At 37.5% G+C, this 25,689-nt stretch overlaps 1 protein-coding gene across 3 annotated transcripts in view; it reads right to left on the reverse strand.

Moving 5' to 3' along the window:
* LOC127412407 (equilibrative nucleoside transporter 3-like) overlaps positions 1-25,276 on the reverse strand; it is a 34,808-nt gene extending 9,532 nt beyond the window's left edge. The window contains exons 1-4 of one of the 3 annotated variants that reach the window (XM_051648732.1): positions 25,141-25,276; positions 21,993-22,109; positions 18,503-18,916; positions 6,954-7,036 (exon numbers count right to left, since the gene is read on the reverse strand). In XM_051648732.1, the coding sequence (XP_051504692.1) occupies positions 6,954-7,036; positions 18,503-18,835 (416 nt within the window). In that variant the 5' untranslated portion in view covers positions 18,836-18,916; positions 21,993-22,109; positions 25,141-25,276. Of the gene's footprint in view, positions 1-6,953; positions 7,037-18,502; positions 18,917-21,729; positions 21,872-21,992; positions 22,110-25,140 lie in introns of those variants that run through there. The other 2 variants (XM_051648734.1, XM_051648733.1) reach the window with 2 other exon arrangements.
* Between the last annotated feature and the right edge of the window lie 413 nt (positions 25,277-25,689).

Here is a 25,689-nt window from a genome sequence, read left to right on the forward strand (position 1 = left end):
TGGGATTTTTCGCCCCACTTTATCTTGCACCATGCGAAAATAGTACGCTTGATCGTTTTGAAAAGTAATGGCAAATGTTTTTTTTTTTTTTTTCTTCCCCAATTTGGAATTGCCCAATGTGCTTTTTAAGTCCTCGTGGTCGCACAGTGATTCGCCTCAGTCCAGGTGGCGGAGGACGAATCCCAGTTGCTTCCGCGTCTGAGACTGTCAACCTGCGCATCTTATCACGTGGCTTGTCGAGCGAGTTGCCACAGAGACATAGCACGTGTGGAGGCTTCGCGCCATCCACCGCTGCAACCACGCTCAACTCACCACGCGCCCCACCAAGAACAAACCACATTATAGCGACCATGAGGAGGTTACCCATGTGACTCTACCCTCCCTAGCAACCGGGCCAATTTGGTTGCTTAGGAGACCTGGCGGTCTGTTCTAATTGACCCTTCGCTAAGCCCCACCTTAAAAGCGTTTCTGACCAATCCCGACTTTGCAACTGTTGCTGGGGCCACCAGCACACTGACACACGTTTGCTATTTTCCAATGAAAGCCTTTGGAAATAATGAGTGTTTGAGTAGTTTTAAGCAGGATTTTATCAAAATGATCCACAAAATGTAAAACCCGATGTTGCCGGGTCACTTGCAATAGTGACACGAGGTACCCATAGAGGATACACACAGTTATAAAAAAAACTTTCAATAAATGTAAAGAAGAACCTATTATGGATTAAACTGTTTCAGACCTCATTCCCAAATGAGCATGAATAACGACACCTACATTAAAGCTTGATGAATTGATTCATGTAATAGTAAAAGCTATAGTAAATAAACGGTGCACAGCATCATAGTGAGTGTGTTATGAGACGTTATAAACAGTTCTGTTCACTTACATTAATGTTATTAGGTGTGTAATTGCTATCAAATGCACTTTTCTGTGATAATCGGGCGGAGCTTAGCGAAGGGTCAACTGACATTTTCTTCTCTTGATTTAAAATAGTTACAAAATAAAAATATACAGTAAAAATGTTTATATATTTTAAAAGACAACACAGTAGTTTTTTACAATAAAATGTTGTAAAAATAAAAATTTTTAGATGTAAAAAGTCTGATTTTCCTGTATAATTAATGGTAAAAATGTACATTATGTTTAACAAGAGAGGACGTGTATTTTTTACAGTAAATTATTTTTAAAATTACAGTAAAAAACAATAATCGGGCATTCCCACAATTCCCTGCATGACCCATCATATTTCATTATATGTTATGGGAATAGTTTGGGGTGTTCTATTTTATATTTAATGTAGTTTAGTTCATGTTTATTGCATTATTTAAATTTCATATTTGTTACCCTGATGGTGTTTAGTGTTTGAGTGAGTGACACTGAGCACTGTCTCTACATGTTTATTGGTCATTGCTCCTGGAAGAGCCACTATTGGTGAACTGCATGTCATGTGAACTTCTGTAATTTTTACAGTGATTACCTTATAATGTAAAAAGCAGATTTTTACAGTTTCAGAAAGTTAATATCAAGTTCCTGAATTTTTTTTTTTACTGTAAATGTAACAGATTTTTTTATTTATTTATTTATTTTTTTACATTCATGTAAATTACAACAGATTTAAACTATAAAATTTACAGGTTGTTCTGTAAAGTTGTTTACATTTTTCTGGCAATCACAGCTGCGAGTTTTTTACAGTGTTAATAAGCAATTTAATCAGACTAAAATCTTGTTAACATGTATAATGTTTACGTCTTGTGGCTATACTTTTGAAACGGAGTGTATTTTAACGTTTATGGGCTGGCCCCATTCACTTCCACAGCAAGTGCCTTACTGTTTCTCGGTTTTCGCTTTCTTTTAGATAAACGAGAGGCGTGGCGGAATTTTTCGCTAGTCAACTAGTTAACTTCCTTTAAAAATAAAACAGACTGTTTTGTGATTTGTAACAGAAACTAATATTCTAAAAGCCCAGTAGAAACATGCTAATTCTCTTCTGGGTTTTAAGATTACAAACTGAACAGTCTGTATATACTGTGTTAGCATTATATCGGCCATCAGGCACCCTGCTCTCTAGATATCTGCATTTGCCATTAAAAACCCCTTATTGGTTGACTACATAGTTAAGCATAAATCTAGCTAAATTTATTATTTACAATTATGCATTTGGCAGATGCTTTAATCTAAAGTGACTTTCAGTGCATTCAAGCTATACGTACATTTTATTAGTGCATCTAGTGCATTAGAGAATCGAACCGAATGAGCTTTTATTGTTTATTGTCTAGACTCTTTAAAATCGGCCTAATGTTTACAATAAAGTCACAAAAAAGGGATCCTGGTGAACTTGGGAAAACAACACAGTGAATCTTTAATCTTTGAGAGTACAGGAATTGGAACAACAAAATCAGTTACAAAAACACCACAGTGCACTTGAAGAGGAAGCTATGTTTGCTAACTGATTGAATTTAGGCTGAGACACTTTGCATTTGCTGCACAAGCAGTGGTCAACTCTATTGTCTGTTGGAAAACATCTTGTCTATATATCAAGGTTTTTATGGGGAGAGAACAAACAAATACAAACTAATATGTCTTCTACAGTGTTTAAAACCAAAATTACGACTTATAAAGACCTTTTTTAAGACCTGAACAAATAAAATGTACGCAGTATGTCCATACATAACAAACCTACACAATCTCAAAATAAACTACAAAAAATACAAAAAGTATTTTTGTCTTGTTTTCCAGTAAAAAATATCTAAACATTCTTAAAACATGATTTATTTACTTGACAAGCAAACTGGCATAAGATTTTAAGTCTTGTATTGAAAACAAGGGAAAACAAGTTTATTTTGCTTACCCCATTGTCAGATTTTTTTCCTTGTTTCAAGTCAAAATTCACTAAATGTTGTCAGATTTATCTTAAAACAAGACTTAATATCTTATCCCAGTTTGTTCGGCAAGTAAATAAATCACATTTTAAGAATGTTTCGATAATTTTACAGGAACACTAGACAAAAATACTTGTCTTGAAAATCATTTTTTGCAGTGAAATAATGTAATCACAGATTCTTCAGTTAAACAGGCTGCGGCACACATTCAACAAGACCTTAGAACTTGTAACACTGCTTATATATAAATATACATATACACACTCACCTCACACTTTATAAAGGAACTCATGTACACCTACTTATTCATGAAATGATCTAATCAGCCAATCATGTGGCAGCAGTGTAATGTATAAAATCACGCAGATACAGGTCAGAAGCTTCAGTTAATGTTCACATCAACCATCAGAATGGGGAAAAAATGTGATCTCAGTGATTCTGACTGTGGCATGATTGTTGGTGCCAAATGGGCTGGTTTGAGTATTTCTGTAACTGCTGATCTCCTGGGATTTTCACACACAATAGTCTCTACAGTTTATCAGAAGCAGTTCTGTCGATGGAAACACCTTGTTAATGAGAGAGTTCAACAGAGAATGGCCAGACTGGTTCGAACTGACAAAGTCTACAGTAACTCAGATAACCCCTCTGCACAATTGTAGTGAGCAGAATAGCATCTCAGAATGCACAACACTTCAAACATTGAGACGGATGGGCTACAACAGCAGAAGACCACATCTCATTCTGAGCCGTATCTGCTTGATTTTATTAAACTGCTGCCACACAATTCGCTGATTCGATAATCGCATATATAAGTAGGTGTACAAGTGCTCCTAATAAAGTGGTCGTGAGTGTATCAGGGTTTCCGTTAGCCGGTAATTACCGTTTTTTGACTGTTAAAAATTCCTAATGTCTGATAAATTTAAATATTGTCAGACACAATGTCCAGTGAAAATATTAACATGATGCATCAACAACCAATTAGCTGATGCCACATGTGTACAGTGCAACATTATGCCAATGATTACACCGCTTCGCTGCCATGGAGGTTTAAACTTTCCCGAAGATTGCAGAGTTCTAATTCGTGACTACAGCGGGTTTTATCCCTCACACTGGCAAAAGCAGCCTGTGTTCCCATTTCGGATGCACGCAATGAGAAGTTTCTCACATCAGAATCACAATAAAACAGCCTTCCGTTGATGTTTTCTGAAGAGAAGTACACCACAGGCTTATGTGAATCTCAAGTTGTAGAGAAACACTGGACTCATTTGACTTCACTTTGGCAGCAAAACGCTTTTGTGCTATGAAAAATAAAGAGCTGAAGAAATTAGCTAAGGTGAGAAATGATATGACATAAACGAATGATCTGGTATTTATGTGGCAAATTGCAGTTCAGTTGTTTTGTTTTGCCCCCAATGTTGAATGTTCTTTTAATTTAGACGCTAATTCCATGATGGCTGTTTTTTTTTGTGTTTTTTTTATTTTTTATGAAAGAGCAGCAGCTATAATAAACAAACGTTTATCGTTCATTTGAATTGATTGTGTCATTATTAGCCTATATCGTATTATTATGCATACTCCATCGTGTTTACAGCGCAAAATAAACACCGAACTCAGATGACTGGATTTTTTCAAATTTGTCCGGCAATTTTTATCATTCCCGGACACATTGGCCCGTACCGAAATTTCTTAGCGGAAACTCTGGAGTGTATTTATTAGTGCTGTCGGTCGATTAAAATGTTTTAATTGGGATTAATCGCATAATTTCTCATAGTTAATCATAACTAACGCAGATTTGGAAAGGGCTGAAATTTTACTCTAAATATACTTCTTTTACTGTCAAAATGCACTTATTTTCTTCTTAGGAAAGAAAACAAAACAATAAGTAAAATAATATTTTATTAACATTTTCTAAACAAAGCCTTCCACAGTATAAAGACAGAAATGCACTAAAATAGCATCAATTCAAGTAACATTAAACATTAAGGCATCAACAGCAGCGCCACGCGCCACTTTGAACTCCAAAGCAACCGTCTCATTTTGCATTTTTGTGATAGTTAAGACTTATGACTTCCTCTGTGGCAGTTAAATTCTGCCTTAATTTACTTTATTTCTATCATAAATTCCATCTGGTCTTGTTTAGTACAATAAATAGCATTAACAGGTCCATTCCCCATTATTTAATTACTGACACAGCTGTTGTGTGTGTGTTTGCGGTGTGTGCGTCAGTGTAATGACTCCGGGCGGACACATCGCAAAGTTTCTGTCCTGCTCTGGCCAGTGTATGTGCCGGTTTATGCTTTATTAACCAAAGAAAGGCAGTAACAGATTAATCTGCCTATTACAAATTTCAATGCTCAGTTTCTACCATGTGTGATCTGTGCAAATGACAATAAAATTACTATAGTTTTTCAAATTTATATATTGAATTTGTTAAAAAAATGTTCTTAGTGTTTCCGTCCTGTGACAGGGCGGGTGAGACAGATGCTACAAGAGTCCAAATTGAGGGGCCTGGGTAGCTCAGTGGTAAAAGACGCTGGCTACCACCCCTGGAGTTCGCTAGTTCGAAACCCAGGGCGTGCTGAGTGACTCCAGCCAGGTCTCCTAAGCAACCAAATTGGCCCAGTTGCTAGGGAGGGTAGAGTCACATGGGGTAACCTCCTCGTGGTCACTATAATGTGGTTTGTTCTCTGTGGGGCGCGTGGTGAGTTGAGCGCGGATGCCGCGGTGGATGGCGTGAAGCCTCCACATGCGCTATGTCTCCGTGGCAACACGCTCAACAAGCCACGTGATAAGATGCGCAGGTTGATGGTCTCAGACGCGGAGGCAACTGGGATTCATCCCCCGCCACCCGGATTGAGGCGAGTCACTACGCGACCACGAGGACTTAAAAGCGCATTGGGAATTGGGCATTCCAAATTGGGAGAAAAAAAAAAAGTCCAAATTGAATTAAATCCCAGAAGTGCATAATGTAGGATTTTTAACAATAAACAAGCCCTAAATATACCGGGGACTCTTATTTTGAAATGTCTCTGCTGCACTGCTTCCAGCTGCTTATTCAAACAGATGAGGAAAATAAAATATGCACTCTTATTTTCATTTACAAGGTATTTCAATATAAACACTTTTAAGTAAACATGGTCATAATTCATCAACAGTAGATCATCAGCGATCACTTGTCATAAATGTCTGGTATTTATTGATTGCAAAACACTCTGAAGCCACTGGAAACACTAAATCTCGAGTTCCCCCGTGTGCTTTTCAATTTGAAGCCCGCAGCGCATGCAGACGATACATTTATTCAATTAAATCGTAGCCTTTTAAAGTTTAACAATCACATTAGGGCCATATCGCGATACTGTTCTTTACGTCCCCAAATTTAAGACCTCTTTTTAATTTAAGACTTTTGTTATACAATTTAAGATATTCAAGACTTTTTATGCCCTTACATTTTAGAAAATTTAATTTAAGACATTTTAAGGACCTGCGGGAACCCTACTTCCACCTTTTTTTATTTATTTTTTACTCAATCTAAAGTAACATCTAAAATGCAACAATCCCTCTTGAATGTCAAGCAGGGTTGGGCAATAAACTAAGAATTAGCTTCTTTTCAATTCATTAGTTCACACTGGCGTGCATGTTCATGCAAACTTGCATGCTTGCTTGCGCTATTTTTAGTGCTTAACAACGCAAGCCACTGTGATCATGCTTTTCTCATAGCGGTCATGAGTATGCAACTGACTTCAAGATTTTCACTGAAAATGATTTAAATTTCAGGTTGTATATCACAAACACCTTCATATGCTTTTATGACGACTTGAAATATGACACACGAGTCGCATGGACTACTTTTATGGCACCTTTGGGTCCTTTATATCTTTAAAGATGGTCACTGTCCACTGGCATTTTATAGAAAAGATTGACCGGGATTTTTGTTAAAATATCTCCGTTTGTGTTCCACAAAAGATAGAAAGTCATTCCGGTTTGGAATGTAAATGATGACAGAATTTTCATTTTTGTGGTGAACTATCCCTTTAGCAGGAAGTGAGGTGTTAGGGTGTGTGGGTGTTTGTGTGTTACCTATTGACAAGGAGGTAGTTGATTATGAGACACACCACTGAGGGAATGGTTGAAGCAATAGCAAGGTAACTCTCAAAGTAGTCCTGCCCACCAGACAAAAAGAAAAAGGAGAGAATTCATTATATTTGTCACAACCAGAATCTTAGAAGTAAGAGATAATGTACAGTCAGCCAGTCAAAATAAACCTTGAAAAACCCCTGATGCTTACCAAATAAATAAAATAAATGTGCATGAAATATTGATTGAAATTCAGTTGAAATTATTGTTCTATGCAAGACATAGCACAGCTTCTGTATGTATGAAATCCTGTATACTGTACTGTTGCTGCTACCACGTTGTTTGCTTTTTTTTTTTTTTTAATAAATGAGGGACAAGTTGAAATTCTTTTTTGTGGTGATCAACATTATGCCACTCATGCTGTCGAGCTTAACTGGTACTGAAACCATACCAGAAATTATTTTAAATGCTATAATGGAGCACAGATGATGTTTTTGGAAATCTTTATGGGTGAATCTCTGGTCAATGAAAATATGGGTGAAGGAAAATAATGTTAAAAAAAATAAAAAAAATAGGATACAATGAAATGTGTTCATGTTTTCAAGACATTCACACTTGGAGCAAAGAAATAAACATGTCAGTCATCCTTAGTGTCATATCTCACACTCCCTTGAGAAATATAACACATGCTTAAACTGGCAAATGTAATCATAGCTCATATGCACTTGATGACTAGCACATGCACAAACTTATCCACACAATGAGTCACATAAATGTGACAAACTTCACTTTTCCCTTTCCTGTCCAGCCAGACTGAACTCTAGTTTGAGCAGAAGTGAGAGTGCCTATGAATGCTCAACTTATAGAGAAATCTGGTCTCATTAGAAAATTTCAAAAGGAGAAACTAAGAGAGAAACATAGCATAATAACCAACACACTGCAGTATTCCAGGATTCACTGAAGCATTCTGATCCAACCCATTTAGAAACAAACAGCCAGTGGAAATAATCTAATAAATCTTAAAAAAGAAAGCCAAAACAGAAAGAGATTTATTAACACAAGATGTCAACGGTAGATATTTTCTAGATTTTACCTTTAGTGATCCTAGTACACTCTAAAGGAGCAAAAGAGAGCTTGTGGTTCTGCAAAACATCTGAAAAAAGAATTTCAGTTCTCTCAAATATCACAAGATAATGAAAATCGTGGCTTGGGCAGAAAGCATCCCTCTCCTCTCTCTCTCTCTCTCTCTCTCTCTCTCTCAAACACACTTCTGATTCCTGCATCTTTAAATAACTCTTCAGTGTGCAAGCAAGAAGGTGCCTGAGACAACACATGGCTGCCTGTTTCAGTTCTTTAATAAGAGAGAGAGAGAAAGAGAGGGAAATTGTCCTGTTTTTTTTTTTTTTTTTTTTTTTTTTTAAATAGCTTGTAAAACAGTTTATAGTATGTAACATAAAATATTTGAAACATTAGAATGCTACACTGTTGTCACATGACCTCACCCCTGTCACACGTTTAATTCTGGAATGGTGTAATCATCTTGAAGATAAAAATGGTTATTTTGCATTTGAAATCATTTTCAAATCCTAGCATACTGGCAAATTTTTTTTTTTTTTGTGTAAGCACTATGCAACAGTAAACATTTCAAACGGAAGCATGCTACTTTGTTGCACATGACCTCACTACTATTTAATTAGTATTAGCATATTTAATTCAGTGATTTCATTTTTAAAAGTAACAATGTCTTGTGACTGATAATGTTCAGTTCATTTGTCACACTAGAAATGGAAGGTCAAGTTGAGTGCACTACATTATGGGAAACAGTATTGCATTGCACTGTGTGCCATTGTTTTTTTTTTTTTATATTAACATTTTATTGATTAAAAAAAAACAGGATTGATGAAACAGAACATACACACACAGAGGTATTATCAAATTATATCAAATTATGTCCCTCCCCCTGAACATCCCACCCACTCACACTACAAACATCCAGTGGTCAAACACAAAATTAAAGTTTACAGTTGTGCTCAAAAGTTTGCATTACCTGGCAGAAATTGTGAAATTTTGGCATTGATTTTGAAAATATGACTGATCATGCAAAAAATGAGGATAGTGATCATAAGAAGCCATTTATTATCACATAGTTGTTTGGCTCCTTTTTAAATCATAATGATAACAGAAATCAACCAAATGGCCCTGATCAAAAGTTTACATACGCTTGAATGCTTGGCCTTGTTACAGACACACAAGGTGACACACACGTTTAAATGGCAATTAAAAGGTTAATTTCCCACACCTGTGGCTTTTTAAATTGCAATTAGTGTCTGTGTATAAATAGTCAATGAGTTTGTTAGCTCTCACGTGGACGCACTGAGCAGGCTAGATACTGAGCCATGGGGAGCAGAAAAGAACTGCCAAAAGACCTGCGTAAAAAGGTAATGGAACTTTATAAAGATGGAAAAGGATATAAAAAGATATCCAAAGCCTTGAAAATGCCATACTGTTCAATCACTTATTAAGAAGTGGAAAATTCGGGGATCTCTTGATACCAAGTCAAGGTCAGGTAGACCAAGAAAGATTTCAGCCACAACTGCCAGAAGAATTGTTCGGGATACAAAGAAAACCCCACAGGTAACCTCAGGAGAAATACAGGCTGTTCTGGAAAAATACAGTATGATTGTTTCAAGGAGCTGCATGGTCGAGTTGCCAGAAAGAAGCCTTTACTGCGCCAATGTCACAAAAAAGCCTGGTTACAATATGCCCGACAACATCTTGACACGCTTCACAACTTCTGGCACACTGTAATTTGGTGTGACGAGACCAAAATAGAGCTTTATGGTCACAACCATAAGCGCTATGTATGGAGAGGGGTCAACAAGGCCTATAGTGAAAAGAATACCATCCCCACTGTGAAACATGGTGGTGGCTCACTGATGTTTTGGGGGTGTGAGCTCTAAAGGAATGGGGAATCTTGTGAAAATTGATGGCAAGATGAATGCAGCATGTTATCAGAAAATACTGGCAGACAATTTGCAATCTTCTGCACGAAAGCTGCGCATGGGACGCTCTTGGACTTTCCAGCATGACAATGACCCTAAGCACAAGGCCAAGTTGACCCTCCAGTGGTTACAGCAGAAAAAGGTGAAGGTTCTGGAGTGGCCATCACAGTCTCCTGACCTTAATATCATTGAGTCACTCTGTGGAGATCTCAAATGTGCGGTTTATGCATGACGACCAAAGACTTGGCATGACCTGGAGGCATTTTGCCAAGACGAATGGGCAGCTATACCACCTGCAAGAATTTGGGGCCTCATAGACAACTATTACAAAAGACTGCACGTTGTCATTGATGCTAAAGGGGGCAATACACAGTATTAAGAATTAAGGGTATGCAGACTTCTGAACAGGGGTCATTTCATTTTTTTGTTGCCATGTTTTGTTTAATGATTGTGCCATTCTGTTATAACCTACAGTTGAATTTGAATCCCATAAGAAATAAAAGAAATGTGTTTTGCCTGCTCACTCATGTTTTCTTTAAAAATGGTACATATATTACCAATTCTCCAAGGGTATGCAAACTTTTGAGCACAACTGTACACACATACAAATACAAATAAAATAAAATAAAATACAAAATTTAAATTAAAAACAGACAGGAAACACTTAAGAATATATATATAAAAATAAAATCATACATTTAAAACTACAAATCTCCCTCCACTGCCCCTCCCCGGGAGCCTTCTAAAAAGGCTAAATAGCTGCCCCATTTTTATTAAATAAATCTATGTTGCCTAGCCTTCTATATGACATTGCTTCAAATGCCGCTATGCTACCCATCTCTGTGTGCCACTCTTGAAACGAGGGCACTCCAGCCGACTTCTGTCCCTTAAGTATGATCTGTTTGCCAATCATAACACTGGCTAGGACCCAATTTTTTATGTATTTATCTCCTATATTAATATCTGAATCTCTGTATTTATCTCCTATATTAATATCTGAGTCTAGGGCAAAATGAAATTTGAGTGCCCAATACATCACACACAATCTCTGAACCCTCAACCAAAATTCTTGGACCTTAACACACCACCAAAAAACATGGGTTGTGTCCCTATCTTCTGATTGGCATCGCCAGCAGGTAGGTGTGTCTTTAAGACCAAGCCTATACAGTCTAGAGGGGGTCCAATAGTATCTATGTAAAATCTTGAACTGAATAAGGCGAACCCTTGCATCTCTAGATACAGACTTGACATTTTTTAGAATCCTAGCCCACACTCCTTCCTCCAATACCAAGTTTAAATCTTTCTCACATAATCTCTTCAGAGAAGTTGAAGCTCTGTCCCCCAGACTCTGAATTAACAGGGAGTAATACACTGATGCTTCATGACCTTTTCCAAAAGCAGCAATCACCTCTCCCAAAGCATATGCCGCTTTAGGGGGGTGTGTGCTACTCCCAAAAACAGTACAGAGCATGTGGCGCAGCTGTAAATACCTAAAAAACTGAGATCTGGGAATTCCAAAATGATGACCCAAATTCTCAAAAGATCTCAACACTCCACTCTCATACAGGTCGCCGAGTGTAGTAACCCCCCTCACAATCTACTCTGACCAACAGAAAGGAGACTTGTTGATACATAATTCAGGGTTCAGCCATATGCTTGAGGCAACATTTAAATAAATGTCCGAATTAAACACTTTGGCTTGTCCAAATCACGTGTAATTGTGAAATAACGGGGTGTGCTTTAATTTCTCCGATTAGTTTGATAGAAAGGCTTTGCAGTGGCGAAATAGGGGCAAGGACTTCCTGTTCAATAGAAAACCAGGGAGGGGCTCTCTCAAGTGGAAGTGACCAATGGGCCAAATATTGAAATGTAGTCTGGGACGTCCAAATGAAGGACTTCGCTATGCTATCAAAATGCTTGAAATAAGAGAGGGGGACATCTATTGGGGGAGATTGTAACAGGTAGCTGAATTTTGGAATACAATTCATTTTAATAACATTAACCTTCCCTATCATCAATAAATGTAATGAAGCCCACCTGTCCACATCGCTCGAATTGTTTTTTTATTAAAGGGTCAAAATTACCTTTAACTGAATCAGACAAATTTGCTGGGAATAAAATACCCAAATACTTAATGCCCTGTTTGGGCCACTGAAAGGCGCCCGGCTGAAAGGCAGTCACTGGGCAGTACGCTGTCAGAGCCAAAGCCTCGGATTTAGACCAACTTTGTATCCTGGGAACTTAGAAAAGGTGTGGCACAAAGCAGAAGCTTATGTGCCACACCTCCTGCCACCACCCCTGGAAAATCATCCTCTTTTCTTATCGCGGCTGCTAATGGTTCCAGGGCAAAACAGAAAAATAATGGGGAAAGAGGACAAACCTGCCGAGTGCCCCTATTCAGAGTAAAATAATCTGAATTTAATCCGTTTGTTTGTACCGCTGCTACAGGGTGTCTATAAAGTAACTTAATCTAACCAATAAATGTACTCCCAAACCCATACATTTCCAAAATTTTAAAAAGATAATCCCATTCTACCATATCAAATGCCTTTTCGGCATCAAGTGAGATGGCAGCGACCGGAGACTGGTCATTTGCCACTGACCACATGATATTGATGAAACGCCTAATGTTGTCAGAAGAGCTGCGGCCCCTAATGAACCCCACCTGATCTATATGTATAAGAGATGTCATAACTTTGCTTAATCGATTAGCCAATATTTTTGACAATATTTTTACATCTAGCTGGATCAGGGAAATTGGATGATAACTTTTACACTCGCTTGGATCTTTGTCCTTTTTAAGAATCAGACTGATCCGGGCTTGTGTCATGGTTGGCGGAAGCTTTCCATTCTTTAATGATTCCGTATAAACTTCTAGCAAAAGTGGAGCCAGTTCTGTAGCATAAGATCTAAACAATTCAGCGCCAAAGCCGTCTGGCCCCAGAGCCTTGCCTGTAGGCGAGGACTTAATTACTTCGCCAAGCTCCTCCAAGGTTATCTCAGAGTCAAGAGAATTGTTTTGCTCAGCCGACAGTTTAGGAAGTTCTAATGGTTCCACAAATTTTCTAATATCCTCTTCAGTAGACGAAGATGTGGAATTATAAAGATCAAGATAGAATTCTTTAAAAGCATTATTAATATCAGTGGCTGAGGTAAATATTTCACCACCAGCAGATTTCACTGAGGAAATGGTAGAAAAAGACTCTCTCTGTTTTATATATTTAGCAAGAAGCTTCCCTGCTTTGTCCCCCATCTCAAAGTATGACTGTCTTGCCCTGAATAGCCAAAACTCCACCTTCCGTGACAAAATAGTATTATATCTGTATTTCAATCGGGTCAATTCTCTGAGGCTATTAGATGACATTCAGTGCTTCAGTTCTGCCTCGGCACTTTTAATATTCCCTTCCAATTCCACAAGTTCTTGTGCTTTGGATTATTTTGGTGAATGCAGCATGCTGTATGATCCGGCCCCTAAGAACTGCCTTAAGTGCTTCCCAAGCCATGCCCACAGAGGATACTGAGGACCAGTTGGTCTCCATATAGACACTGATTTCAGCCTTTAGCATTTGTTGGAATTCAGGATTTTGTAAAAGGGATACATTAAAATGCCAACTACATGATTTCCTTTTCTTCATATGTGGCAACACCTCTAAACACACCAGGGCGTGATCTGAGACTAAAATGTTTCCAATTGAACAATCAATGACAGATGAAATGAGGGATATACAGATATACTTAAATATATATATATAAAAAATCTATTCTAGAATAAATCTTATGAACTGATGAAAAAAAATGTATAGTCCCTACCAAATGGGTTCAAAAGTCTCCAAATATCTGTAAGACCAAGATTTTTACACATCATGAGTCCATCAAAAGATTAAAGTCTCCTCCCAATATTATATCATTAGGGGTGCCAGTGGCTTGCAACATCCCTTCAAGATCTATAAAAAAGCCCTGATCATCAACGTTAGGTGCATAAATATTAGCCAAAATAAGACTTTGCCCCTGAATTTCAGCTAAAACAATAAATGGCTCTTCCTAATTTATCTTTAATCTGTTTGAGACATTTGAATTGTAGATGTTTACTTATCAGTGTAATAACTCCCCTGATCTTACTCAAGCCAGCACTAAAAAAAAAACATGTCCACCCCATATTTTCCCAAATTTTCCAGCTTCCTGTGGAGAAAGATGTATTTCTTGAAGAAACACTATATCATATTTCTTATGCTTAAGAAAAGAAATAACCTTCCTTCTTTTTATGGGGTGCCCCAACCCATTCACATTCCACATGGAGAGAGACAATCCACTCATATTAACATTTTACATTTTGTATAAATACAAAATGAAATAGAAAAAATAGATTGTGTATCAAAAACAAAATTCTAAAGACCACATTCCAACATTAGTGCACCCATCAAAACTCGAACAAAACAAAAAGAAAGAAAATGTGCGCATTAACCCCACACACGACAGCGCCAAATGGTGTCCAACCCTCCAAACTCAAACAGTCCATGTATGCCTATGAGAACCCCTGCAACAACTTTGCCGTTGGATTGCTCAAGTCCGGTGTTTCTATACAAATTTTGTGAGACAGAATTACACAGCAAAAGATAATCTATAAAACAAACTCCAGCCAATAGACGGAATAAGCACAAAGAGCATGTAGCTTCATCCATAAAACTGTCCTGAAGGTGTGACACTTTACAAAACAAACTCCAGCCGCTAGGCAGAACCAGCACAAAAGAATGTGCAGATTCTTCAAACAGTCAAACGAATGTTCAGTGAGCCGGTACACTTGGCTGCAACGTGAGTGCGAACAAATGACTTACTCCATTGACTTTGCAAAACATACTCCACAAAACAAACCCCAGCAAACAGGAGAAATAAGCACAAAGAGTGTGTAGATTCATCCACAAAACTATCCCGAAGGTGTGCCACTCTACAAAATAAACTCCAGCCGCTAGGCGGAACCAGCACAAAAAAACAAAAAAAAAACAAAAAAAAAAAAAAGCATGCAGAATCTTCAAACAGTCAAGCGAATGTTCAGTGAGCCAGTCCACTCGGCTACAACGTGAGTAGAACGACATGACTTGCTCACTCCGTTGACTTTATGAAGGACATCGCTTGCTGTGGGCATATGAATGTTTTACGGCCAGCCTTAGCATCTATTCTCAATTTGGCCGGGAATATCAGTGCAAAAGCGACCTTCCATTGGTGTTAAATTTTCTTGCATTCCTTGAATCGATCACATATCTCTCTTGTCGAATTCGCAAAGTCTGGGAACAAGAAAATGCTGCGGTTCTTCCAAGAAAGCCTTCCTTTACTCCTCGCCTTGTGTAACACAAGGTCTTTATCAGATGATCTCAGAAATTTGTCCAGAATTGAACGGGGCCTGTCTCCCTCTGCAGATCGATGAGCAGGAACCCTGTAAGCTCGTTCAATTTCCAGCTTATGGCCTGCTATGTCGAGCAGATTCGGAAAGTGCCCATCCAGGAATTTCACCATATCCTGTCCCTCTGCTCCCTCAGGGATTCCAACGATACGGACGTTATTCTGCCGGCTATGGTTCTCCATGTCCTCCAACTTCTCCCAGACACGCTCCAAATCCACCTTGGTCGCTAGCGGATTAGCAGATAATTCCCTCTCCGATGACTCCAGGTAATCGATCCGTTTCTCGACATCCCCCACTCCCAAATCAGTGAACTTCGCCTCCATGGCAGTGATCGATCGATGTATCACAGCAAGATCCTCCAAGTCAGCGATGACCTTCGTCAGCATTGCCGACATGTTCAGCATCTCTCCCCGCATTTCCCACACCTCTCCAACTAAATTGACTCCCTGGCTCGCAGCCTGCTCAGGGGTGTCAGCTTGAGCAGGTAAGTGTCTTTTAATGTCTCCAGAGCCCGAGGTTTTTGAATTCTTTGACATATTGTCCTCCTAGAACAGTTATGGAACAGAGTGTATCGAATCTCACCAGTTTATGTCATAAAAAGTATTAAAACTAGCAAAGTGCGCAGAGCTCGCCACTCACACGTCCGATCCTCGCATTGTGTCTCGTGACTTCCACTGTGTGCCATTGTTCATTTTTTTTTTTTTTGTGTTTAATCATTTATAGCTGTCATGGAGTTGCATTGTAGCTTTTTGTTGCTTAAAATTAAAAATGATAATATTGGCAGGGAAAGTAACAATTTATAGTATCCTAACTGCAATGGAACCTCACAAGTGACTGATTTGGAACACTACATAGCCAGCAACTTTGTCATTCAAAGACTAAACTCTTGACACTTAATTTCAATTGAGTTTGGCATTAGCATGTTGCTAAGCTAACAACGCAGTATTCTAATAAGAATGAAATACATAGCTGTGACGAGGAGGAGGTGTGGCCGGGCTGTGACGGAGCACAACCGGCGCTGAATCAGCTGATCAGCGGGAGAGCGAGATAAGGGGCAGCTGGAGACACCGGTTCGAGAGAGAGAGACGCACGCGGCTGCGTTGCCGCGTTAGAATGTAACAGTCTAAGGATGGGCAAGGAGGCGGCGGGAACTGGCTGAACAATAAACATAAACTTTAATGATATATATTAACTTAAAACAACATAAAATGTTAGGACACAGACACACATGCAATGCAGCCGCGTGCGTCTCTCTCTCTCTCTCTCGAACTGGCGTCTCCAGCTGCCCCTTATCTCGCTCTACCGCTGATTCAGCGCCCGCCGTGCTCCATCACAGCCAGGTCACTCCCTCCTCCTCATCACAATAGCATAAACAATTATTAGGAAAAATTATCTGTTTTTAAGTAGAACTATTTTTTTCAATACTTTCTGGTATAAAATTATTTTAAATGAAGTATATTAATAAGCAATATTCTCTCACTTCGTCCGTCAGCCTGTATGCATTTTTTTTACAATGCTTTAGAGCTGTGGAGAGGGCTGAGAAACTAAATTCGAATTTTTCACTGAAATATGACAAAATTTAAAATGATACCCAAATTTTAAAGACATTATTTCAGGTGGTGGGAAAAATCTAAAAGACATCTGATTTTTAAATCGACGTTGTCTCCTACATCCACAAGAGGATGCAAAAAATCTATATTAACAAATCAGCACCGTGCTATAGCTATTATTCATTGTAAAGACATATCTGGTAGTTAACAAATGTGCATAAAATGATAAAGACAAACGATTTAGCCATTAAAAACGAGAAAAGAAACACTTCAGTTTTTTGTGTTTTATGGTAATTTGTTGCACAGTAGCTTATACCGGTGCCACAGTACTACCACAGTCACAAACTTCATAATACCAGCGGTACCACAGTGTTTTTCATTAAATACAGTAGGTACCTAATGCTTAAGCAGCGAGACGCTTATAAAAGCAATCCAGGGCATAGTCAAGACACAACTGTAAAAGACCTACACATAAGGGGCTGTTCACTCCGAACGCGTCCGTCTTTTTCTTTGCAAGCATGTACTAGTCTTTGACTTTTGCACCATGTCTCACTGGTTTTTCAGCATCTTGTGCAGTAACGATGCTCTTTTTTAAGACTCTGTGTCAATTTAAAAGTAAATTCAATTTAAATTAATTTATTGATAGTAATTTTAATTTTACTGAGAAAACAGATTACGTTTAAAAAAAAAAAAAAAGCAATGCAGGGACTGCATCTTATTAAGCAGTTAAACCACTTTGGTCTGAGTAAAGACATTTTAGGAATGATTTACAAGAATCTTATGGAAAGCATTATGTCTTTCAATATGACCATGTGGTATGGAAACCTGAGCATAAAAAAACAAAGCAAAGTTGTCTAAAGTTGTTAATGTAGCAAGTAAAATTGTAGGTAAGACACAGAGGAAACTAAACAATGTATACATCAAAAGTAAAACAAAAAGCTTTGGTCATTACAGAGGACCTTTCACTTTCAGTTATTACCCTCAGGGAGGTGTTTTAGGCAACCACGGGCTATCAAGAATGTGTATCAGATGTAATTTATGCCAAATGCTGTCAGACTGTTAAATGCATAGCTGTATATGTGTGTATACAGTATATATGTGTTTGGGTATGTGAAAATAATGTCTGCGTGCAGAAGGTATACTTTTAAATGATCACATTTGTTATATTTTTTCTATGCTATTTTATGTGATGTGTTGATGTTTATACTGTGTATGGTGAAGCAGAATACAAATTTCCACATTGTGGATAATAAAGTCACTGAACTGAACTGATTTAAGCATTTGAATTTGCATTTTTATCTTAAATTCGACGAATATTCGAATTTCAGTTTTAATTTGACAGCCTTACTATGCTTGTTGCAATGCAATGGGATTGCCTTCTCTGTGAAGTATCCATGCAATGCTGCCTTAAAATTAGCCAAAACAAGGTATCTTAGACAGCAGTATCTCATGCTGCCTACCTTTTGGAACTTCCTTTGATGCCTTAAAATCTGCCTATATAGGCAGCTCGCTAGCTTTTGGAACAGAGCCATAGAATCGCTACACTTTTGACCATAGCAAACGGTGACAAAATAAACACCTCAACACAGATATAAAAAGCCTTACACTGAGGTCATTGTGTGGTTCCTCATGGCCAGCAGGGCTGGAGTTGTTACTAAGCTTGTACAGCCAGTAGTGTTTGGCAGTGATGAAGAAATTCCAGGGCAGCAGAGAGCCGATGCCCATCAGGAAGAAGATGATATACACCAGATTATAGGAGTCCTCCGGGCAGTCACGGGCCCCCAGGGGCCCTGCGGGCTGCTGCTTCTTGGTAAGCAGCGGGGAGGTGTCACCCCCTGTTGCCTCACCCTCAGGACGCTCTTCATCAGACATGGAGGAGATGACAGTGGGAATGTAGGAGGAGTTCACACTGGCCTGTACTGACGGTTTACCATCCATTCTCAAAGAGACGCCATGGATGGGGGAAAGGGAGTTTATGGATGGTTAATGTGAGGGGTGACCAAGAGGGATAAAAGAAGTCTGGAGGAGATAGAAAAAGAGAGAGTGACACATTATAAAAACAACACACTAAAGAAAATGTGAGTGGTGCTTGCACCTGCAAAACTTGCCACAAAACTAGTAAAAAAAAACAAACAAAAAAACTGTACCTAGATTCATATTTCACCCAAATCACAAAAGAATTAAAGAAAATGTATCTTCTTAAATTATGACTAAATATAAACTTTTTGCATTTTAACATTATTTTCATGACAATTACAGTAGGCACATTTTCCCCCAAATTCACATCATCAAGTATCATAATGTAAGAAACAGAAAAAACGTATATACACTGGTGGACAATAGTTTGGAATAATGTACAGATTTTGCTCTTATGGAAAGATATAGGTACTTTTATTCACCAAAGTGGCATTCAACTGATCACAATGTATAGTCAGGACATTAATAATGTGAAAAATTACTATTACAATTTGAAAAAAAATGTTCAGAACTTCTTAAACTACTTCAAAGAGTTCTCATCAAAAAATCCTCCACGTGCAGCAATGACAGCTTTGCAGATCCTTGGCATTCTAGCTGTCAGTTTGTCCAGATACTCAGGTGACTTTTCACCCCATGCTTCCTGTAGCACTTGCCATAGATGTGGCTGTCTTGTCAGGTACTTCTCACGCACCTTACAGTCTAGCTGATCCCACAAAAGCTCAATGGGGTTAAGATCCATAACACTCTTTTCCAATTATCTGTTGTCCAATGTCTGTGTTTCTTTGCCTACTCTAACATTTTCCTTTTGTTTTTCTGTTTCAAAAGTGGCTTTTTCTTTGCAATTCTTCCCATAAGGCCTGTACCCCTGAGTCTTCTCTTTACTGTTGTACATGAAACTGGTGTTGAGCGGGTAGAATTCAATGAAGCTGTCAGCTGAGGACATGTGAGGCGTCTATTTCTCAAACTAGAGACTCTGATGTACTTATCCTCTTGTTTAGTTGTACATCTGGCCTTCCACATCTCTTTCTGTCCTTGTTAGAGCCAGTTGTCCTTTGTCTTTGAAGACTGTAGTGTACACCTTTGTATGAAATCTTGACCTAATCTTGATCTTGACCTAATATTGACCTTAAGACATGCCAGTCTATTGCATACTGTAGCAACTCAAAAACAAACACAAAGACAATTTTAAGCTTCATTTAACAAACCAAATAGCTTTCAGTGGTGTTTGATATAATGGCAAGTGATTTTCAAGTACCGAATTAGCAATTTAGCGCGATTACTCAAGGATAAGGTGTTGGAGTGACGGCTGCTGGAAATGGGGCCTGTCTAGGTTTGATAAAAATGACTTTTTTCAAATAGTGGTGCTGCTGTTTTTTTACATCAGTAATGTCCAGACTATACATTGTGATCAGCTGAATGCCACTTTGGTGAATTAAAGTACCAATTTCCTTCCAAAATAGCTAAATCTGTACATTCTTCCAAACTTTTGGCCACCAGTGTATATTCACACTTATCAGCCACAACATTAAAACCACCTGCCTAATATTGTGTAGGTCCCCCTCTTGCCGCCAAAACAGCGCCAACCCGCATCTCAGAATAGCATTCTGACATGATATACTTCTCTCCACAATTGTTGAGAGCGGTTCTCTGAGTTACCGTAGACTTTGTCAGTTCAAACCAGTCTGGATATTCTCTGTTGACCTCTCTCATCAACAAGGTGTTTCTGTTCACAGAACTGTCATTCACTGGATGCTTTTTGTTTTTGGGACCATTCTGAGTAAATTTTAGAGACTGTTGTGTGTGAAAATCCCAGGAGATCAGCAGTTACAGAAATACTCAAACCAGCCCATCTGGCACAAACAATCATGCCACGGTCCAAATCACTGAGATCACATTTTTCCCCATTCTGATGGTTGATGTGAACATTAACTGAAGCTCCTGACCCGTATCTGCATGATCTTATGCACTGCACTGCTGCCACATGATTGGCTGATTAGATAATCGCATGGATGATTGTTGATGCCAGACGGACTGCTCAGAACAATTGTAGTGAGAAGAATAATATCTCTGAATGCTATTCTGAGATGTGGGTTGGCGCTGTTTTTGTGGCACGAGGGGGACCTACACAATATTAGGTGGTTTTAATGTTGTGGCTGATCGGTGTATATATATATATACTGTAACATTCATCATTGTAGTATTTGCTGCACTACCTTCAATTTATGTATTATGTACATATTACAGTAATTTTTAAAGCAAAATAAATCTAATGAGAATCACCATTAGATTTATGTGAATTACAACAACAACAAGAAAAAAGTCAAAAGTGGTCCATCCCCATGACTTACAGTAATAAAACTTTGGCAAGGGGAATTAATTGTAAATAATGTCAATTACAACAATGCAAAAAATAATAAGGGTCCCAAAAATATTCTTAATTGTCTTTATGCAAAATATAATGTATGTTTTCCTTTTTGATTTTTAAGGAGGATCAAGAGTGACATTTTAATACATAAATCTTTATCAAATATGTCAATATATAGATGCATATGTATATAATAATAAAGGCATATACAGTTTTTGTCAATGTATCTTTCAATACATAAATACATCATGAAATGTGTCAATTAATAAATGTCAATAAATAAATATTTTCCATATATATGCTTTAAATACACATTTAAATAAATAATAATAAATAAATCATGAAATGTCAATAACTAACTATTATGAATAAATAAATAAAACTAAATCAAAATCCAATGAAAAAGTTATTTTACATGCTATACATTTTTTAATGACACATTTAATAATTTATTTATTGACACACTTGACCTGAAATAGGAATTTTTTACCTTTTTATCGTCCACCAGGCAAAAAGTCCCTTTAACCAAAAAAAAAAAAAAATCACTTACAAAATGTAATAGCACACATCTCTTCAACAAGCCGTAGGTTTCATTCACATCATGTCCGTAGCCAAACGGTTCAGGGTGATTTACATGATGTTACTTAGCAAGCACCACTGATAAAGAAGAAGGAATCCGAAAGGTCTTAGAAACCTTTCCAAGAAAACATAGAACATCATACAGAACCGGAGGTGTGTATCCATCTTACTTACCAGGACTTCAGCCCCTCGTCTGCTATGAGATGCTCTTAAAATCTCATAATCATCCTGAATAAGAGATGCTGTCTGCTCAGAACCCAGTCAAGAAGTAAACACGCAGGAGTTACAGAGCTGCAAAGAGAGAGAGAGCATGTGAGAGGACTTGTCCACTGTAGTAGTCACGGTAGACCAATTTTCACACCATGTAGTCCAGAGCACACAAGTCTGTTATGAAGCATACTGTAACACATGCATCACAAGGAATGCTTTAAATGCATCACTCACACTAATTACAACACACTCACATGCTTCTGTGCAACACACAGGGATTTCTAAGACACAATCACATAACACCGGAGACAGAAAACAAACACAAAATGTTGTGTATATTTTAATTGCTATCATTAAATTACATTATACTGTGTGTGTGTATGTATGTATATGTATGTATATAACTGCACCCAAGAATTTCACACACCATTGCACTTGTATATAATGGCTGTGTGACAATAAAGTGATTTGATTTGATTGATATATATATTTTGTATATATACACACACACACACACACACACACACACACACACACACACACACACACACACACACACACACACACACACTACCAGTCAAAAGTTTTGAAACACTTGACTGAAATGTTTCTCATTTGATCTGAAGGCGTATGCTTAAATGTTTGAAATTCGTTTTGTAGACAAAAATATAATTGTGCCACCATATTAATTTATTTCATTATAAAACTAAAATTTAATAAAAAAAATAAAAAAAGTTTCTGAAATTGATGACTTGGACCAAATAATAAATAAAAGCAGCCAATAAGTGCCCAACATAGATGGGAACTCCATCAGTACTGTTTAAAAAGCATCCCAGGGTGATACCTCAAGAAGTTGGTTGAGAAAATGTCAAGAGTACATGTCTGCAAATTCTAGGCAAAGGGTGACTACTTTGAAGATGCTAAAATATAACACAGTTTTGATTTATTTTGGATTTTGTTTAGTCACAACATAATTCCCATAGTTCCATTTATGTTATTCCATAGTTTTAATGACTTTACTATTATTCTAAAATGTGAAGAAAAAATTATAATAAAGAATGAGTAAGTGTTTCAAAACTTTTGACCGGTAGTGTGTATATAAATATATATGAAGTAAGAAGTTTACATATACTTAGGCTGAAGTAATTAAAACAAATTTTTTAAACACAGATTTCATATTAGTAAACTATAGTATTAATATTTAGGACATCTACTTTGTGCATGACACGAGCAATTTTTCCAACAATTGTTTACAGACAGATTGTTTCACTTTTAAATGACTATATCACAATTCCAGTGGGTCAGATGTTAACATACACTAAGTTAACTGTGCCTTTAAGCAGCTTGGAAAATTCTAGAAAATTATGTCAAACCTTTAATCAATTAGTTTATGATAGGAGGTGTACTGAATTAGAGGTGTACCTGTGGATGTATTTTAAGGTCTACCTTCAAACTCAGTGCCTCTTTGCTTGACATCATGGGAAAATCAAAAGAAATCAGCCAATTTGTTTTTGGACCTCTACAAGTCTGATTCATCCTTGGGAGCATTTTCCAAATGCCTGAAGGTACCACGTTCATCTGTGCAAACAATAGTGCGCAAGTTTAAACACCATGGGACCACGCAGCCATCATACCGCTCAGGAAGGAGACGCATTCTGTCTCCTAGAGATAAATGTAGTTTGGTGCGAAAAGTGCAAATCAATCCCAGAACAACAGCAAAGGATCTTGTGAAGATGCTGGAGGAAACAGGTAGACAAGTATCTATATCCACAGTAAAACGAGTCCCATATCGACATAACCTGAAAGGCTGCTCGGCAAGGAAGAAGCCACTGCTTCAAAACCATCATAAAAAAAAGCCAGACTACAGTTTGCAAGTGCACATGGGGACAAAGATCTTACTTTCTGGAGAAATGTCCTCTGGTCTGATGAAACAAAAATTTAACTGTTTGGCCATGATGACCATTGTTATGTTTGGAGGAAAAAGGGTGAGGCTTGCAAGCTGAAGAACACCATCCCAGCATGGCAGCATCATGTTGTGGGGGTGCTTTGCTACAGGAGGGACTGGTGCACTTCACAAAATAGATGGCATCATGAGGAAGGAAAATTATGTGGATATATTGAAGCAACATCTCAAGACATCAGCCAGGAAGTTAAAGCTCGGTCGCAAATGGGTCTTCCAAATCGACAATGACCCAAAGCATACCTCCAAAGTTGTGGCAAAATGGCAATGCTGTCAAATACTAACAAATTGCATGAAAACTTCTGACCCACTGGAAATGTATTAAAAGAAATAAAATCTGAAATAAATAATTCTTTCAACTATTATTCTGACATTTCACATTCTTAAAATAAAGTAGTGATCCTAACTGACCTAAGACAGGGAATGTTTTCTATGATTAAATGTCAGGAATTGTGAAAAACTGAGTTTAAATGTATTTGGCTAATGTGTATGTAAACTTCTGATTTCAACTGTATGATACTGATACTGATATCGGCATCAGCCTTTTAAAAAAAAAAAAAAAAAAAAAAAATCAGGGTTGTTTATATGCTATTGTTGATATACTAGAGTATACAGCTGTAATTTGTTCTTGATGAGAAATGAAGTTCTCTGATTTTTTATTGCAGACTGTTGTATGTTGGCAAATATGATCAAGGTTTGTGACACTGTAGAGTAGTTCTTCTTTCTTATTACGTTCAGTCAGCAGTATTTTTGAGAATTTGAGAACTAGGTTTTGACACAGCCTGAGACATTTAATGGAAGTGTGTTTCAATATGAGTGTAAAAACAGATCAGTGTTCAGAATTCTTTCAAATGTGTAGCAAAATGATCATTTGACATGACAAGTAAAAAAAAAATAATAATAATAAAAAAATAAAAATAAAAAAAATAAAAAAAATAAGATAAAAAAAAAAAACATTTACAAGTTAAGAAATTGGATTCAGTAACTAGACGGAAATGTACACAGAAAAAGTTTTTTTGTTTACATCATAATCAGTTCAGAAACTGTAAGGTACATCACATTCCTTCACATACAATATGAATCGACTCAAAACTGCACGAAGCTGACAGCTTTATCAGCGCTTTTCTGTATGAATTTCATGCAGGTACTCACTCGATCGCTTGATTTTAGCTGAAGTCATCTTTCTTATTTCCGCTTGGAACAGACAAGACAATAACAACACACCGTTTCTCAGTAAATGTAACGACAGCAGTTTGCTCCAGGAACACACAACAACTTAAATGTGAAGTGTACTAGGAAATGGCACTAGTTAGAAACCGTCTCTCACACGATTTCAAATTAAAAGTCCTATATGCAAAACAGATTAAAGGTCGTTCTCGTGACATGAATTCTCCGAGTTTGAACAACAGTAGTCAGCAGGGGATTTGTTGATTATAATCAAATTGACATATGTTACAAGTGGGCACAATGATCTTAGACAGTACAGAGAAACTGAAACCTTACAATTGGTTGACAAGTCATAGTAGACACCAGACTAATGTTCATCCTGCAATATTATATAGTAGCATATTTAATATTAGAAAATATTTTATTAGTCATGTTATCTATTGCTACACATATAATAAATTATAAAAATATACATCACAAATGCAATTCAACACAATACAATTACTTGAATACACCTTTACTATGATGTAAAAT

This window comes from Myxocyprinus asiaticus, chromosome 21, assembly GCF_019703515.2.
Source record: "Myxocyprinus asiaticus isolate MX2 ecotype Aquarium Trade chromosome 21, UBuf_Myxa_2, whole genome shotgun sequence".
NCBI classification, from domain to species: domain Eukaryota; kingdom Metazoa; phylum Chordata; class Actinopteri; order Cypriniformes; family Catostomidae; genus Myxocyprinus; species Myxocyprinus asiaticus.